This window comes from Melospiza melodia, chromosome 28 (assembly GCF_035770615.1).
Source record: "Melospiza melodia melodia isolate bMelMel2 chromosome 28, bMelMel2.pri, whole genome shotgun sequence".
Lineage (NCBI taxonomy): Eukaryota > Metazoa > Chordata > Aves > Passeriformes > Passerellidae > Melospiza > Melospiza melodia.
This window is the reverse complement of record NC_086221.1, coordinates 8,631,677-8,649,264: the sequence shown is the minus strand read 5'-3', so window position 1 is coordinate 8,649,264 and position 17,588 is coordinate 8,631,677. Positions and strand designations below refer to the sequence as shown.

Genomic DNA, 17,588 nt, shown 5'->3' with positions numbered 1-17,588 from the left:
TGCCCTGCAGGGCTGAGCCGTGCCCTGGCTGCTCTGGGACAGCACTCAGGCTCCATCCCCACTGCCAGCCCCAAGCCCTGCTCAGGATCTGCCTGCAGCGTTTGTTCCTTGGGGTGTAACCAAAGAGCAGAGCTGGCAAACACGGGACTGTGTACACGGCAAGGGTTATTCACGGGCCAGGAATAGTCCCTGGGTACCAGCAGTGCCCAGCACGTGGGGTTTGCAGCAGAGACGGCTCCTTGAAGCGCTCAGGTTTGCATCTGGATGCTGAGATGGAGTTAAGAGGAAAGTCGTTACCAGGCTAGAGGGAGGAAGGGTCACCGCTGGGACTCAGCATCGCCATCGCAGCCGCGCCAGAGCCAATTCTCTCAGAACAAAGCGCTCTTCCTCCTCTGCTCGGTGATCCAGCCGCCGGGGTTCACGTCCATTTGCAGCATCTTCATCACCCACTTGTCCTTCCTGGCGCCGTCAATGAACTCGTCCAGGGACAGCTGCCCTGTGGGCGGGAGCGGGACAGGCAGATGAGGGAGGAGGAGGAGGAGCAGGGTTCCACCCCGGGTCACATAAAACGCTCATCAGGGACGGTCTCAGGGGATCCCCCAGCTCTGAGGCTGAAGGACAAACCAGGGGCTGTGACCCAGCATTTCCCCCCTGTCCCACCCCAGCGGGACACTCTGGATGCTGCAGGGCTCACCCAGGCCCTGCCAGGACCCAGCCAGGTCCTGCAAGGCCCAGCCTGACTGGAACAGTGTCCTCACCCAGCTCCTGGTGCTGGGACCTGCCCTGGGGCTGCCAGAGCGGGGCATTTGAGTGGCACCAAAGCTGCCCCAGCAGGGACTCCTCCGTGTTTTACACTAAAATAACAATGAAAAGGAGCTTATCCTGCTCCACCAGGACACCTTCGGCTCTGGGGAACAGAGCAGAGCCAAGCCCAGCTGTGCATGGTGAGACCACAGCAGAACCGAGCCCAGCTGTGCATGGTGGGAACAGAGCAGAGCCAAGCCCAGCTGTGCATGGTGAGAACAGAGCAGAGCCCAGGGGTCTCTGGCCAGCCCAGCCCAGGTGAGCTCTCAGGAATGCTCCTGGGCATCACTCACCATCCCCGTTCTCATCCACCAGCTGGAATATCCTGTCCACCACCTCCTCCGGGGTCAGCAGCGGGGTCCTGTCCTCCACGTCCGACCAGCACACCTTCTTCAGCCTGTAGATGGACTGCAAGCAGCTCCCAAATCAGGGCATGAAGCACTGAGCTCTCTGTGCCCCCTGGCTGCGGGGCCTTTCCCAAAGGCTGGGTTTAACCCTTCTGGAAGGTTCTGCCCCTCAGCAGCTCAGACCTGGGATGGAGCCCCTGACCCCACATCAATGACCCTGTTTTTGCTCTGTGAGGCTGCTGCCCTCCTGCTCTGCTTATGTACACATGGGCAGAGCCCAGGGCTCCTTGGCAGAGAACAAAGTGGGACTTCCACAGGTGGGAAACATCACAGGCCTTGAATGGAAGTGTTTGCTGGCATCCCAAGCCAGGCACAGCTGGACAGAGCCAGCCCTGGGGCAGCAGTGCCCAGCCTGCAGATCCAGCCTGTTTCAGCTCACATTCTGACCCTCAGCTTCTGCCCCCCTTTGCCAGGGAAAGGCTCAGACTGCATCCACCCCTGCCATGGCACCACCTGTCTGTGGTTACCTTTGCTGCCCAGGTGGAAGGGTTTTGTGCCAAGTCTGCCCACAGAGAGGATTAGCAGTGGCCTCACAGTTCTGGGCACCTCTTGGCTGACCTCAAAACTGCAGTGGGAGGTGGCCCAGACAGGCTGCCCTGCTTTCCCAGCTGCTCACCCTCCTGGCCAGGGCCCTGCTGCCCACAGGAGGGGCCCTGCACATCCCTGGGATGCTCACACGGGGAGGAGCCGTGCTCAGATACGGGATGTGCTCCCCAGCCTCTCCCCAGCCTCAGGAGCACAGGTACCTGGGCACCTGCTCAGCCCCACAGCACCCTTGGAACCCCGCTACCCCAAACCCCACACAGCTGAGAGCGTTGCCACAGATTGCTGAAAGCAGGGATTGGGCAATGCCCACCTACCTCAACGATTTCCAGCAGCTCAGGTTTGTCTATGCAGCCGTTGCCATCCTTGTCGTACACTTTGAACGTCCACCTCAGCTTGTGCTCCAGCTTCCCCCTCAAAACCAGGTTCAAGGCAGCCACGTACTCCAGGAAATCAATGGTGTTGTCCTGTGCCAGCAGAGAATCAGCAGCTGGGTGACACTTGGCAGGGCAGAGAGCTGGTGGAAAAGCGCTTACAGCCCCCAGGAAGCCTGGTCAGAGCTGCCAGCAGGACAGGGCATGGAGCAGGGCTTGCCTGGCACTCTGAGAAGGTTCGTGGCAGTCCAGGACCTGCAGCCAGCCTGGGCTCCCCTCCCCATCCTGCATCTACCAGCGCCCCCAAAAACAGAGCCTCTGTCCTGCTAGGAAAACTCCTGTAAATTAGGAACGGGACTCCATCCTCTATGCACAGTTTGCTCTGCTGCCTTTCCCCACAGCTTCCACAACGGAATTTGGCATCCTGCAGGAATTTGGTTTTTCACAACTTGGAATTCTGAGACAAGCCTGACCTGCCAACATCTTCCACGGCCTTTTTAAATCCTTTCCCACAAAGTGACTTTTGCTGCCACTTCCGTGAGATTTTGACCCTATTTTCAAAGGGAGCTTAAGGGAGATGAGTTGATCAGGGATGAAGAGCCCGAGCCCCCTTTTCCTGTATTGATACGAGGAACAAACATTCATTGATACAAGGAACAAACATCCCCACAGCTGGAATATCATCAGGAGCTTCAGGAAAATAACAATTTCCCCATTTGGCAAGTGCTGCTCAGCCAGGGCAGCCAAGAACCCAAAGCAGGCCAGGCTGCCCTGCAGCAGGGCAGGGATGCAGGAGCTGTGGCTAAACCACAAATCCCAATTTCCCCAGGTGTTCCATGGCAAATATGGCACAGGGAATCAAACCCAGAATGTCTGAATTGTTCAGCATTCCTCTGCTTTTGGAAAGCAGAGCTAAAATCGATATTTTATTACAAACCACCTGCTGGTACCTGCTGCAGACACTTCCTCCAACACAGAACAAGCCTGGGTAGGATTTTCCTACACTGTGATTTCCCCTCTATCTCAACACAGAAATACTTCTGCCATGTGGGAGCCTTGGCTGTTTGAGGGCCTCAAAGTGTGACTGCCCAAGTCTCAACTTTTTAATCCACCCTTAGTCCCTCAAGGGGACATTCTGACCTTAATTTAGGCGGAGATTTGAGGAGATAAATCCAGGCCAGCCTGTGCTCCTTCTGCTGCCCTCACTGGTCCCCCGTTACATATATAATATACAGAAATAAATGACTGCAGAACCCTCTGAGCACTTACCCCATTCTTGTCAAAAGCCCTGAACATGTTCTCCACATACTCTGCTGCCTCCTGGTTGTCCTGGACCCCAAAGAACCTCTTGAACTCGTGCATGAAGAGGGTCCCACTGGGACATTCCACCACAAACTTCTTGTACCATTCCTGCAGCTCTGCAACATCAATCTCCCCTTGCTCCCCTTCAGCGTTGGTGAACTGCTGCCCCATTTTCCTCCAGCAAGCAGGATTAAAAACAGAAGGAAAAGAAGAAGAATCCTGCCAAAGTCCTTTGTTCTTTGTCTGCTCTCTGTCCCGTGCCTTCCTCTGATGTCAGTGCTGTGTCTTGCTGCGTCACCTTCCCTTTTCTGTGCTTTATTTTCTGTTCCTCCTCCCTGCCCAGGTGCTGGAGCTCCGTGCGCTGCCCAGGAGATCTCAGAGTGGCTCCTGTGCACTGAGCACTGAGCGCTGGGCACAGATAAAAATAACTAAAGATCATTAGGAGATTCCCACCCATGAGCCCCAGAGACCTTCAGATGTTCTGAGCTGTGCCCTATTTAGAAGCAAACTCCAGGGGCTCAGGGCCTTTCTGCACATTGATGCCTCCCTGTCAGAGAATTTGGGAGCAGGGGTTCCCTGTACACACAACACACAGCCCCACTCTCTGTCCTGTAGGGTTTTCTGGGGGAAAAAAGGGATTATAGGGGAAGGAACATTATTATTTGCAGTGCTGGCTTGTGTTACTGCCTGTGGGGGCTGCTCAGTGCTCCTGTGAGATGGGGCACAGGAAGAACAGCAGCTACAGAGAGGGGATCCTGAGAAAACAAACACTTCCACAGAAAAACCCGCCGGTGGATTAAATTAATTGAATGCCTGCAGTAGGCTGTGGGACAATTAGTGATACACACTAGATACACACACATTCCTCTACTGTCACATCTCCATCTTAAAGCTTTAAGCTAAAGAGAGCACGAGTTGTTTATTTCCATATTTTTAGAGCATTTTCTCCTTATTCCCTTCCCCCTTTGTGCCCATGGAAATTCTCCTGCTCACCCCTTCCCCTGAAGCTCATTTATGGCTCTGATGGTGGCAGACACAAAGTGCAGCTCTTCCCTGGGCTGGCTCCTCCTGTTCAGCACGCCCAGAGCCCCTTCCTCTTCCTCACAGCCCCTTCCTCTTCCTCACAGCCCCTTCCCCTTCCTCACAGCCCCACTGTTCTGAACCCCACCAGTATCTGTGTCAGTGGAAAGAATGACCTGAGCTATAAATGTGCCCAAGCCAGCCCAATATCTTCATTAAGAGGATTGGAGCAGCATTAATAGGAAACCATTGATTCTCTTATCCCACATGTCAAGGCCCAGATGGATTTAAGCTGCTCGTTTTTTGGAACTTTTTTTGGTGTCGGTTAGGTAAGAAGAGCCTCTCTCATGGAAGAATACTGGTTAAGAACCTGGCTGAAAATTGAATTTGATATTGCAGAACAGTGGAGCAATTCATGCTGCAGTGTCAGAGTGGGGTTTGGTCTGAAGCCACTCACACCTGCAAGTGACCCAGCAGAGGTACTGTATATATATATATTTATATATTTATATTTATATATTTATATATTTATATATTTATATATTTATATTTATATATTTATATATATTTATATATTTATATATTTATATATTTATATATTTATATATTTATATATTTATATATTTATATATTTATATATTTATATATTTATATATTTATATATTTATATTTATATATACACACAGAGATTTGCAGGAGTATAACACAACCTGACACCTTTACATGTAAGGACACCCAGGCAAGGTTTGGTTTCACTTAAAAGAGGAGCAAAGAGAGGACAGAGACAGCACAGCAGAGGCCTGGAGATGGATGGGAAGGGCCAGAGGAGTTGCCAGAAAATGTAAGACTGTTCTATTTCAGTTAAAGCATTTCTATCTAATGGTATTCTTGTCTATCCTCGTGCCTAGAAGAATGCAACACAACAATGAACTCAGCTGTTCCTTTTGGGAGTGCTTCAGCCCCTGACTCAGGGCTGCCTCATCACAGCAGGGCAGCTGTGGGGCTGCCCACCAGAAAAACAACAATAAATCCATCCCCCCATTTTCCTCCTCACTAGAGCTACTGGAAAGGAGTCTGTGGTAGCCACAGCCATGTTTATAAATGATTTAATGTAGTTTTTGGGATTATCCTGGCTGGTGAGGCCAGGAGCTCTCCCCGGTCCCAAAGAGCCCCAGGGCACAGAGGGGCTGCCAGGACAGGGAGGGAAGGATTTGTTCCTTTTCCTGCAGCACAGCTGGGCAGTCTGGGATGTGCTGGGTGAAGCCTCTCCACCATTTTGTGCTGCTCTCCTGCACGGAGCTGCCTGCTGGAATGTGAGTGCTGGGAGCACACAGCAAGACTCCACATGCCCAGGACATTGTCTTGACTCATTGCATAATTTTGTTTTGCCTTATGGGAACTTGGTGATCTGTTCCCAGGAGAGAAAATGGTTCCTTTTTGTTTTGATGACTGCAATCTTCTCCAGCTGGGAACAAAGGGCTGCAGCAGACCTGGAGTACAAAGCCCAGCTGCTGCTCTTGCAGGTATCATGACATACAATCGTGTTGATAAAATAGTGATATTAATTTGGCGCTGAAATAAAGTAAATCCCATAGCTCCTGGTATGGAGATTCCTCTGCACACCCTCTGTGTGCTCTGCAGACTGCTCTGGAAGAGCTGCTCTCAGGCAGCAGGATGTCACTGCGCAAGGTACAGTTTATCAGCCAACAGACCTCTTCATTTGATTAAAAAAATGATGTGGATAGAGTTAATATAGGCAGAGAGAAGTAAAAATAAAAATAATAATTTCTGGAAAACACCAGCGTGCAGAGGCTGGGGCAGTCTGTGTGCCTGAGGGAGCAGGATCAGTGCTCTGGTGTTGTGTCAGAGTGGTGCTCACTCTGTGGATGATCAGTTACGGACAGGTAACACCTGCCTGCACATCCTGCCTCATGAGCCAGCCTGCATTGTCACCTCTGCCGCTCCAGAGCCGCGCACTCACTTTCCCAGCCAAGAGCATGGAAAAAGATGTGCAGCTGCTTTCCCGTCAGCTGCCTACCCCAACGTGCTGCCACACGCCCCAGCACGGCCTGGGAGAAACTCAGCACGGAAAAACCACCAAACCTGCAGAGGGCTGGGCAGAGTCATTAGTGTGGCATCTGTGCCGGTGCTGGGAGGGCAGAGGGGCTGTGGCAGAGGCAGAGGCAGAGGGGCTGTGGCAGAGGCAGAGGCACGGCTGCCTGCCCCGAGGAGCTGCAGGGACACTGCAGGCAGCACTGGACCCTTCTCCCAAGCTCAGCAATCCTCACCCAGCTGCTTTGCCACACTGCTCCATTTTTAAAATCCCCCAGCCCTGACCTGCCCCAGGACCCTTCCTGCAGGTTGGGCATCTGAGCGTCCTTCCAGTGTGCCCGGGAAGGACAAACTGTGCCCAGGCACTGCCAGGGCAGCAGCAGAGTGAGCAGCATCCCTGGTGTCCCCCTGCGCAGCCAGCCCAGAGCATCCTGCCCTTTCCCTGTGGGACACAGGTGTGCACAGCAGGAATGCAGGAGCTTTTGTGCTGCCCTGGCTGGGGAGAGATCAAAGATGCTGCAGAGCTTGCCCTGGAGCCCAGCCCAATATCTGCCCGTGTCTCTTCCTGGATGCTCCCAAAATTGTCCTGCCACCGCATGATTTACACAGCAGGGATAACAGGGGTGTTTTACTGCAGGAATTCCCTGATTTACACACCAGGAATGGTCAGGTACCACTAAGGGAACCATCTCACTCAGCACAGAGAGCTCTGAGTGTCACATCTGGTACTCTGCTTACTGCCAGGAAGATTTTCTTATGTGCTGACAAACTCCTGCATGTTTCCTCTGAGTGGAATTCCTGAATGAAGCCTGAAATATTTATCTTGCACTTGGTATCCAGCAAGGCAAACTTGCCCAGAAAAACAATAAATTGTTTTGTCTCTGTGAATATCTCCAAGATTTTGTCCAGTTCCAGCCTGTTGGCTCGGGTCTGAGCTGTGGGTGTAAGTCAGCCTTCCCAAAGCCAGGGCTCAGTATTTTCCACAGTGCTCATGGTGAGAAGGAGAAGGGAAATTCCCATTTTTTTTCTGGTTCATTGAAACTGAAAGGTGAAGCACTGTACGATCCTTGAAACCAAGATTCACCGCTGAGTCATGGTTCTCCACCTACGAGGAAAATAAATAAGACGCGAGGCTGGAGGGCAGGAGCCTGCAGAGGGACCAGGGAGAAGCTGCTGAGCCCCTTCCCAGGGGTAGGTGTGACCCAGAGCGGGGACGGAGCCAGGGAAGAGGGATTTTTCAGAGAAAAATCTGTGTGGCTTTAATCAGAGCTGAGTTTATGGTTTGGCTTCATCCTGTTCTATCATTGCCTGGATATGGATTTACATGGATGGATGGATGGGGGACAAGAGCAAATGTACTTAGGTTGTGCTAGGGGATGTTTAGATTGGATATTTGGGAGAATTTCTTCACTGAAAGGGCGGACAAGCATTGGAGCAGGCTGCCTGGGGAAGCAGGGAGCCAGCGGCCCTGGAAGCGCTCAGAACCCTGCGGATGTGGTGCCGAGGGACACAGACTGGGGGTGGACCCGGCAGTGCTGGGTTAATGTTTGGACTTGATGATCTTCAGGTCTCTTCCAGCCTTAATCATGCCGTGATTCTATGACTCAGCTGAGTATGCCTTGAACTGAGAAAAAGCCCAGGAACTTAATGCTTTCTGCCCAAAATATTCCATATAAAAAGCAAAGACGTCCCGCTTAAAAGCCAACTTCCTTTCCTAAACACTCCATTTACCGGGGGGGAAAAAAATATCCCGTTCGGAAGTTTCCTAAAGACTCCGTTTGACAGGAGAAGGGCCGCGGCAGAAGAGCGGGGGTGCGGGGTGCTCCGCTTGCCCGGGATCTGCGGGAGCGGAGCGGGGCGGGGCGGGCGGCGCGGCTGCGCTGAGCGCACCTGGCCAGGTGAGGGGCGGGCCGGGCCAGGTGAGGGGAGGCCGGGCCGGGCCAGGTGAGGGGCGGGCCGGGCCAGGTGGGCCGGGCCAGGTGAGGCGGGGCGGGCGCTGGGCGAGCGCGGCCGCCGCTGCCCGAGCGCCGCTGCCCCACGCGCGGGCCCCGCGGGGCGGCCCCGAGCCCCCGCGGGACGGACCCGCCCCAGCCCCACGGACGGACGGACGGACGGACGCACAGACGGACGGGGTGAGCCGTGCGGGGCGCGGGGATCGGGCGGTGCCGGCCCCGGAGCCGCCCGGCCCGGGAGCTGCGGGGCGCGGCCCCGTCCCGCGTGGGGCTCCGGGCGCAGCGGGGCCGGTGCGGGCTCCGTGCGGGATTCGGGCACCTCGGGGCTCCGTGCGGGGCTCTGCGGGCTGCATTGCCCGGCCCCGGGGCAGGGGCGGCGGTGCGGGGGCGCCGTGCGGTCCGGGAGGGCAGAGCCCGCTGCAAACGCCGATCGAGCGCTCCTTGCCCCCGGCTCCCGGGCATGGGCTAGCCCCGGGCTACGCCTTCCTACCGGTGTAAAGCGAGGCCTAAAGTTAGAGCAAGGCTGCTGTGTTACCCCCACCCTCTGCTGCCTTCGGATCGCGGCTGTTACGCCCCAAATCCCCGCAGTTTGTGTAACAGCTCGTGCCCCTTCCAACTTCAGGGGCTGCCCGGCCGTGGTGGGGGCTGAGCTGACCAGATTGGGGTGTGCAAACTGGGAATTCGGAGTTCTGATCGTGTTCGGGTGTGCTGGGGACAGCAGGGGTGGTGGGAGGCAGGAGATGTACAGAGCTGTGAAATGTGGGAGCCCCAGGTTCCCGGTGCAGGGAGGTGATTCAGCGTCGGCAATTCAGCCTGTTTGGAAGGCTTGCCTTTGAAGAAATGAATACAGGTCCATGAAATCCAGGATAATACAGTCAAACGAAGGTAACAAGAAAGCAGAGGGGTTTGTGGGTTCGCAGCAGTGAACCTTGAGAAGACCCTTCCATCTTCAGAGGCTTCAATGGATGAGGTGGAGCAGGAACACCGAGTATATTTGGATCTGCAGGCGAGAAGCAAAAGCATCCGTGCAGCAAAGCTGAGCTGGGCCTCAGGATGGTTTTCCTGGTGCTCCGTGGGCTGTTGAACTGACTGGGACCTCACCAGGGCCCCGAGTGGCAGCACAGGGACCGGGGCTGTCCCTGACCTTGGTCACTCCTCTGCAGCCCTGCGGGGAGTGCATGCAGCCTGTCTGCTCCTTCCTGGCTCGGAGTGGCTCTTGTTGGGCCCAAGGAGAAATACCAGTAATTAGGGTACAGGCAGTAATTACATCACTGACCAGAGATGCATTAGCATCACAGGGATGTGCTAATTATCCCTACCCAGCACCCAGATTGAGTGGGAATAAAGGGAGATGGACAGTCCCTGGGTTTGTGCACTGAGGAGCCTCTGCCTTGGCAGAGCTGTGAGTGTGCCCAGGCATTCCCCAGGTGTCTGGCATTGGTGGAACCCACTGTGAGTGTGCCCAGCCATGCCCAGGTGTCTGGCATCCCACCGTGGATGTGCCCAGGCATTCATTCCCCACGTGTCTGTCTGGCATTGGTGGAACCCACTGTGGATGTACCAAGCTGTTCCCCAGGTGTCTGGCATCAGTGGAACCCACCGGATCGAAGTTGAAGGTTGTTGAGAGGCTGACTCACCGTCTGAGCCCAGCAATGGGATTCAAGTTGATTTGCTCTCAGTTATTGTGTCAACAAGTCATTGGTGATAAAAGGTCATAAAGCATTGTAGTGCTGAGTGCTGGCAGACGCTGTCTGTGGGCCAGGGACAATCCCTGCCAGCACCCACCTTGTCACCCGACTCCTCTGCTGGGACAGGGACACAAACCTCTGCTGTTCTGGGGGTTTGAATTTACTCTGTGCCTTGCAGAGGTGTGTGCACGGCACACGGTATTAGCAGGGACTGCTTGTAACGTTAAGTGAGATGTAATGTTAAAAGAAATGGTGGAAAGCAGCTGCGCTAAGGATTCTTCAAAACGTCACTTTTTTTTTTCCTTTTCAAGAGGAATCAGTACCTGATTTTGGTCTCAATTCCAAGTCCAGGATTAACCTGGGCTTTGTGTCTTTGTAAGCACACTTCTGAAGGTTAAATTCTGACAGCATTTTCAACATGGAGAACCGACACAGCAAAGTTTCAGGAACACTAAAATAATTTTGGTGATTGCTTCCTGATCCTTTGCAGCTCCTGGGAAACAGTCTGCTAATGTGCCCACACATTTTCAAACTATTATTTGAAAATGGTTTGCAGTTGAAGCCGAACATTTTCTTTGCAGAGAAGATAAACAGATAAACTGAGTTGTGTTTGGATTAATTTTGTGTGAGCGCTTGCCTCTGAATGGGATCTGCAGGTATTTGAACAAATAAAACCTGTTCCCAGACAAGTTCTTGGATAGGATTTTTTTTTAATCTTCTCCATCTCTGCTACCAGACACATTTTGCAATTCCTCCAGCAATATTCAGGGCTTATGGCAAAGGTTTTACTTGTCCTGTAACTGCTTTATTAATGGGAATATTTGTAATTTCTCACCTCTGTTTCAGGATTTACAAAGGAATATGGGAGATGCACCTTCTCAGCACACACGTAGTGCAGAAATCCCCTCCCAAAATCTAACGATTCTGAATGTTGCCTCTTCTTAGAGAGAGACACACGCTAATTCTGTTTGTTTGGCTTTGTTCTACACAAGGAAAATATTGTTGGCTGGCTGCAATTGTATGAGCAGCACAGGGCTGCTTAACAAAAACATTAAGTAAACAGCAGTCGATTTTTAGCAGCAGCGCAGGCAGACCTGCAGTTCATGTCCTTCTGGATAAACATCCTGGTTATTACAGGTCACTGCTGTTTGCCAGTGATCATGCTGCATTCAGGGCATTCATGGAAAAGCCATAAAATTACTTTCAGGGTCTGTGGCTGTGGTAGAGCCGCCCCTGTGCCTCAGTTAAACCCTCCCAGTCGGGGTGAGCCTTTCTCCTCCTTGCTGAGAGTCTGACAGGACTGCAGGAGCAGAGATCAGATCAGCCCCTTCTCAAGGTGTGTGTGGCGGCTTTGGAAACTCTGCTGCCTGTTCTTGCTGTGGCTTGTTTGGTGCCTTTATCTCCTGCTCGGGGTTTGCAGCCCAGCTCTGCCCAGGGCTGGCGCTCCCTGTGCTCGCTGAGCACAAATAACACCCTGGGACACTGAATGTGAGCTGCTGTCCCTGAAACAGCTCTGGGCCCCCTCAGGGAGGTGTGTGTGACTCTCCCTGGCAGAGGAGTCACCCAGCTGAACCTGAATTGGTGCTCTCAGGGTGCAGTACATAAAACCAGCAGCAGTTACACAGCACAGGGCCCTTTCCACTTGCGTGAATTCGGTCTCTTTGAAGCCAGCAAGGCTCGAGTAACCTCCAGCGTGGCTCTGCTGTCCCCCTTGCAGAGCATGGCCCTCCACCCGCGCAGGGTGCGGCTGAAGCCGTGGCTGGTGGCCCAGGTGGACAGTGGCATGTACCCCGGGCTGATCTGGCTGAACCGCGAGGCCAAGCGCTTCCAGATCCCCTGGAAGCACGCGACGCGGCACAGCCCCCAGCACGAGGAGGAGAACACCATCTTCAAGGTGAGCCAGGGGGGCTCGGGCATCCCAGGGCTCTGGAACACACACAAAGGGCTGGATTGTTGGCCCGGAGCTGGACAGGCGTCTCAGGAGCTGCTTGCAGGCACGTTTCATTTTTCTGACCTCAGAAAAGCCACTTTGTGCACCTGGATGCCAAGCTTGGCACTGCCTGGGGTGGTGTTGAGTTCTTTAACCCTTTCCCACCACCAAAGGCCGGGTGCTGTGTGATCCTTGGTTTCTGGGAGATGACTGCTGCTGGCTCCATCTGCCCAGGCTGGGCTGTGGTCACTGGCTTGTTCCTGGCAGCAAACCATGAAATGCTGTTACATAAGCCCTAAGAGGTCCACCACAAGCTCATCACAAGCACTCATCGCTGCTGTCCCTAATATTCTTATCCCAAGGGATTCGCTGTAACTCCCTGCGTTCCTTTGAGGAATTTCTGACCTTTGTCTTGGAGGCATCTTGGACCAATAATCAGATTTTGAGGTGAGAGAGGGAGAGGCCAGCCGGATGTCTGTGGCTGTGCTTCCACTCCATTTTAACCGAGTCCATTCCTCGTGCACAGGCTCCCTTTCAAAAATGTGTTGAATCTGAGACCCACAAAACCTCTAACCCAGAATTGTGAACATTCTTTTGGAATTTGGATTTACTTTTTTTTTTCCCTCCACTTACTTTTAATAGAAAAACTATTGAAGTGGGAATTTCCTTTTTTGTTATCACGAGAGCTCTACCTAGGACTTCTGCAAGAGAAGGATTTTACAGTGCATTTGTGTGGAGGTTGGGTTTCTGATAAAAGCTGCTCTGTGGGGAGGGCTGGACTGAGCTGGCTGTACTTTGTCCCCAGGCATGGGCTGTGGAAACAGGAAAGTACCAGGAAGGAGTGGACGAGCCGGACCCTGCAAAGTGGAAGGCCCAGCTGCGATGTGCGCTCAACAAGAGCCGGGAGTTTAATTTGATGTACGATGGCACCAAGGAGGTGCCCATGAACCCGATTAAAATTTATGAAGTGTGCGACATCCCGCAGTCGCAGGGATCAATCATTAATCCAGGTGAGGGCCTTGCTGGCTCCTGGGCTGGCTCCTGGGCAGGCACTGCTCCAAGGGAGCTCCTTCCCTCGGCATTAACTCTGCAGCTGCCCTTGCGCAGCAGGAGCAGCTCCCAGGTGAAGCCTGTATTTAAACTGCAAGGCCTCTGAACCATCCTTTAGTCCTGAAATTAATAAAGCTGCACACAGCTGTGTGTTTTCCTGCTAAACAGTCTAATATTGGCAATACTGTGTTTTACTTCATCAACACTTTAACCTTTGCTTTCTAGAATTATATATTAAACTGAAATTAGCATGCTGTATGGATCAGATTTATAATTTTTTACTGAAATTTGAAAAATGCACAAATTAATATCCAACATGAAGATGATCTTTTGCCAGTGTTTCATGCTGATCATCCACCCACAAGAATGTGCTTGTTTGCAGGTTCCACTGGCTCAGCTCCGTGGGATGAAAAGGATAATGATCTTGATGATGAAGAGGAGGAAGAATTGAATCAATCTCAGCATGTCCCAATTCAAGAGACGTTTCCATTTCTTAACATCAATGGTTGGTGGCACAGACTGATGTATTAGTGAAGGTATTTGTAAGTTGCTGCATGCTTGAAGTAAAATCTTGATTTATTGAGGAGTTGTTGCCTTTTTGTAGATTCTCCGATGGCTCCAGCCAGTGCAGAAAACTGCAGCTCTGAAACTGTGTGGCCAAAGAATGAACCTCTGGACATGGAAATGCCCCCAACGGCGCTGCAGCACGACTTCTTCAGCAGCCCCGAGCTCTGGATCAGCTCCCTGCCAAGTACGTGTGTGGGCTTGTGACAGTGCTTCTGCTTTTGTGCTTTAAAACCCAACAGAAAAGAGTGTTTGGCCTTTTTTCCTGTGGCCGTTTGTGAGTGAGTGAGGAGAACTTGTGTCATTTAAATAGAATTGTGTGTGGTGTAAATATTCCCGTGAGGGCAGCAGGGCTTGTGTGGTGTCCCTGCTGCTGGTGCTCCAGGAAAAGCCACACTGATGGTTTCTCTCTCAGTGACAGACCTGGAAATCAAGTTTGAGTATCGAGGAAAGGAGACCGGGCCCACAACAACCGTGAGCAACCCGCAGGGCTGCAGACTTTTCTACGGGGAGCTGGGCCCTATGCCAGACCAGGAGGAGCTCTTTGGGCCCATCAGCTTGGAGCAAGTCAAGTTCCCAGGGACGGAGCAGATCACCAACGAGAGGCAGAAGATCTTCACGAGCCGGCTGCTGGATGTTATGGACAGGGGACTGATCCTGGAGGTCAGCGGCCACGCCATCTACGCCGTGCGCCTCTGCCAGTGCAAGGTGTACTGGTCTGGGCCCTGTGCCCCCTCCTCCACCACCCCAAACCTCATCGAGAGGCAAAAGAAGGTCAAGCTCTTCTGTCTGGAAACCTTCCTAAGCGGTAGGTGACTTCTGCTTCTGGAGAACAGCTCTGGACACCGGGCATGGCACTGTTGGAAAGGGTGGTCTGCACTGGGCTCTGCCTGGGTGCACCAGGTGTGGACAGCAGGTCAGGCCACTGCTCCCCTGACTTCAGGGGAGTTTGGAGTGAGTGTGGGGCAGGAGAATGGCACTGTACACTCATTTAATGCTCTGAGAGACACCAGAGGGCCTTGCTTTTAAAGAAAGCACTTCACGTGCAAGGGGTGAGCTGTAACTGTGTGAGAGGTGCCAGAGGACCGTGTGGGTAAGACCAGGGTGATGCAATGAGGTGGGATGTCATGGGTGTTTCCAGCCTAAAGAGGACAACCCTGCAGCTCTCTGCTTTTCCTCCTAGAGCTGATTGCCCATCAGAAGGGACAAATTGAGAAACAGCCACCATACGAGATCTACTTCTGCTTTGGAGAAGAGTGGCCCGATGGAAAACCCAGGGAGAGGAAGCTGATCGTGGTGCAGGTAGGGCACTGGGGCTCTGGGGTGACATGTGCCAGCCTTGTTTGGTTTGGGATCAATTCCCCTGGATACTGAGATCTGTTATTTTCTGCTGTGGCTTCTGACACCAGGGAAACTCCACTAAGACTGGTGGTTTGGGAGAGCAAACACAAATGTGACATGTGCTGAAAGGAATTGGTTTGTGTGTTTTAGGGTATTGTGGAAACCTTCTCTGCATCCAGGACAGGGGCTCCTGCAGAGAAACAGGGCCATTCCACATGCCTTTGGGCTAAAAAAGGGACTTTTTCACTAGGTGATCCCCGTTGTGGCGCGGATGATCTACGAGATGTTCTCCGGGGACTTCACGCGCTCCTTCGACAGCGGCAGCGTGCGGCTGCAGATCTCCACGCCCGACATCAAGGACAACATCGTGGCACACCTGAAGCAGCTCTACCGCCTGCTGCAGAACCACCAGGAGGGCTGGCCCATGCAGGCCCCGGCCATGCACATGGCACAGCCGCTCCCAGCACAGTGATAACCCTGCCTTCTGGCCGTGTACATATACAGGAGAGCTTCTTAACCTGTGCCTTGCCTCAGTCTGAATAAATAACATCTGTAAATCTCGTCATCTTCTACAATTCCAGCAATTCGTGGTGCTTTTGTTTTTGGAGGTGGCTCAAAACAGAGAGGATTACAGGAATGCTTCTAACTCCTTCACCCTTTTCAGCTGTTTGCTTAAACAACTCCTCTGTATACATCAGATTTCAATTCTGTAATATTTTAAAATCTGCTATAATACAATGTATATAAACACATGATCATTGGAAGGAGAGAAAGAAAATAATCTGTGCTCTATTAAATCTGCCTGGACAATATCACCTTGTCTCATTTTTTTCTCTTTAACGGGGCTGTAGCAGCAACGTCAAAGGCTGAACTCCTTTTAGTCAGGAGGGGGGAGGTTATAGGGATGCATATACACAGGCATTGTAAATGCATATATAACAGAAAGGGGTTGGAAACAATCTCTGGAGGATCTCTGGTCTGCTGGGGGCTGATTGTTCAGATCTGTACAACCCTGAGCAATCAGCGATGGTACAGAGCTGTCAGCGGCTTGCAGCACAGTTCAGTGCTGTCCCTGCATTGCCTGCTTTGTATCCAGGCTGCGGTCACAGTCTCTGTGCCCTACTTTGTACCCGGGCTGCAGGGGCTGCTCCTGTGCCCTGCTTTGTGCCCGGGCTGTGGGCACTGTCCCTGCGCTCTGCTTTTGCCCAGGCCTGCCCCAGCCCGGCTCCCAGCCCGGCCCCAGGCCCTTCCCCCGGCCATGGCACCACTCCAGCCCTTCTCCCGGTCCTTCCCCGGGCCGTGTGGAGGCGGTCCCGCCCCGCAGGAGGCGGCTCCGCCGGGGCCGGGCCGATCTCGGGCCCGCCCCGGAACCGCGGCGGGTTCCGCCGATGGCGCCGGGCCCCGCGGCGCTGCCGGTGCCGCTGCTGGTGGCGGCGGCCCGGGAGGCGCAGGGGCCCGGCCGGAGGCGGCGGCTGCCCGCGGCCCGGGCGCTGCAGGCGGCCGGGGAGGTGCTGGCGGTGGCGGCGGGGCTGAAGCCGGCGCTGCTGTGGGACTGCGGCCCCGCGGGCCCGGCCGAGCTGCGGCGCTACCTGGGCCGGCTGCGGGAGGCCGGGCTGGCCGCGGAGCGGCTGCACGTGCTGGCCATGGGCGGCTCGGCGCTGGTGCTGCGGCCGGGGCTGGCCCGGGACCGGCTCCGGGACCGGTCTCCGCCGCTCGTGGATGTGTCGGCGGCGCGGCGGGGCCCGGCGCTCTGCGGCCCTGACGAGGCCCGGGCCGTGCGCCGCCACCTCGCCGCCCTGCTGGGCCACCTGCGGGACGCCGAGGCCGCCGGAGCCGAGCCGGTGACCGCCAGCGAGGTGGAACCCAGCGGCTGGAACCTGTGCACCGTGGCCGGGGCGCTGCTGGGCTACCCCGCCGTGTACACCTTCGCCGAGGGCGCCGAGAACTGCCTGGCGCTGACCCCGCTGAGGGTGTTCACGGCCCGGGCCTGCTGCCCCCGCATCAAGGACGGGCTCCGGGTGCAGATCTGCTCCTTCAGCGTCCCCGAGAGCCTGTGCGCCGAGCTCCGGGACGTGCTGGATGCCTGGTGCCAGCAGCTCAGGGCGGCTTTCGGTGCTCAGAGCGACTTTGTAGATCTCTGCATTTCCAGCGAGGTCGTGTCTCTTCCAGCGGTCGCCTTGTAAAGCACGTGTGTTCTCAGACTTTTTAGCCTTCCTCACTGCATCAGGGACCAAGGCAGAAGATCCAGCTCCGTGTGTGTTGTCCCCTGCGTCTCTCTTGGTCCTTGAGCACTGAAGGCTGAATTGTGACAGTCACTGCAGGCCGGTGGCAAAACCAAATCTATTTTCTTTAAAAAAAAAGTGTGCTCCCAGATGCTCTGCTGCCTCAGTCCTGCCTGCCTGCACATCACACCCTGCAAAGTCAGTGTGTGTTTATTTGCAGTGGGCAGCTGAAGATTAATAAATTATTTGAACACCACAGTGCTTTGAATTAGTGAAGTTTATTGTAGGCTCCATGTGTGTTTACTACGTGTACATTACGTGTATATTTCAGGTATATTT

At 54.0% G+C, this 17,588-nt stretch overlaps 3 protein-coding genes across 3 annotated transcripts; 2 read left to right on the top strand and 1 right to left on the bottom strand.

Moving 5' to 3' along the window:
- On the bottom strand, positions 1–3,714 carry GUCA1B (guanylate cyclase activator 1B). The gene is made up of 4 exons (XM_063177868.1): positions 3,398–3,714; positions 2,072–2,221; positions 1,098–1,212; positions 1–496 (listed from the first exon to the last, which is right to left on the bottom strand). Exons 1-4 carry the CDS (start codon positions 3,599–3,601, stop codon positions 369–371), a joined length of 597 nt encoding a protein of 198 aa, XP_063033938.1. The 5' UTR covers positions 3,602–3,714; the 3' UTR covers positions 1–368.
- Positions 3,715–8,603: 4,889 nt separating this feature from the next.
- IRF6 (interferon regulatory factor 6) lies at positions 8,604–15,839 on the top strand. The gene is made up of 8 exons (XM_063177985.1): positions 8,604–8,634; positions 11,860–12,036; positions 12,878–13,082; positions 13,505–13,627; positions 13,727–13,873; positions 14,102–14,494; positions 14,870–14,988; positions 15,278–15,839. The coding sequence occupies exons 2-8, from the start codon at positions 11,863–11,865 to the stop codon at positions 15,497–15,499; spliced, it is 1,383 nt and encodes a 460-aa protein (XP_063034055.1). The 5' UTR covers positions 8,604–8,634; positions 11,860–11,862; the 3' UTR covers positions 15,500–15,839.
- A 576-nt stretch (positions 15,840–16,415) lies between these two features.
- Positions 16,416–17,507, top strand: C28H1orf74 (chromosome 28 C1orf74 homolog). Its single transcript, XM_063177986.1, has one exon. The coding sequence runs from the start codon at positions 16,416–16,418 to the stop codon at positions 17,208–17,210; it is 795 nt and encodes a 264-aa protein (XP_063034056.1). The 3' UTR covers positions 17,211–17,507.
- The last annotated feature ends 81 nt before the right edge of the window (positions 17,508–17,588 follow it).

What these genes read in the sequence shown, in the direction of transcription:
- GUCA1B (XM_063177868.1), bottom strand. Translation starts at nt 3,601, where the DNA reads ATGGGGCAGCAGTTCACCAACGCTGAAGGGGAGCAAGGGGAGATTGAT. An exon ending in AGCTGCTGGAAATCGTTGAG is followed by an intron (nt 1,213 to 2,071) that starts GTAGGTGGGCAT and finishes AGCTGCTTGCAG; the next exon opens with TCCATCTACAGGCTGAAGAA. An exon ending in GGTGGATGAGAACGGGGATG is followed by an intron (nt 497 to 1,097) that starts GTGAGTGATGCC and finishes TCCCGCCCACAG; the next exon opens with GGCAGCTGTCCCTGGACGAG.
- IRF6 (XM_063177985.1), top strand. Translation starts at nt 11,863, where the DNA reads ATGGCCCTCCACCCGCGCAGGGTGCGGCTGAAGCCGTGGCTGGTGGCC. An exon ending in GGGATCAATCATTAATCCAG is followed by an intron (nt 13,083 to 13,504) that starts GTGAGGGCCTTG and finishes GCTTGTTTGCAG; the next exon opens with GTTCCACTGGCTCAGCTCCG. An exon ending in GGAAGCTGATCGTGGTGCAG is followed by an intron (nt 14,989 to 15,277) that starts GTAGGGCACTGG and finishes CTTTTTCACTAG; the next exon opens with GTGATCCCCGTTGTGGCGCG.
- C28H1orf74 (XM_063177986.1), top strand. Translation starts at nt 16,416, where the DNA reads ATGGCGCCGGGCCCCGCGGCGCTGCCGGTGCCGCTGCTGGTGGCGGCG.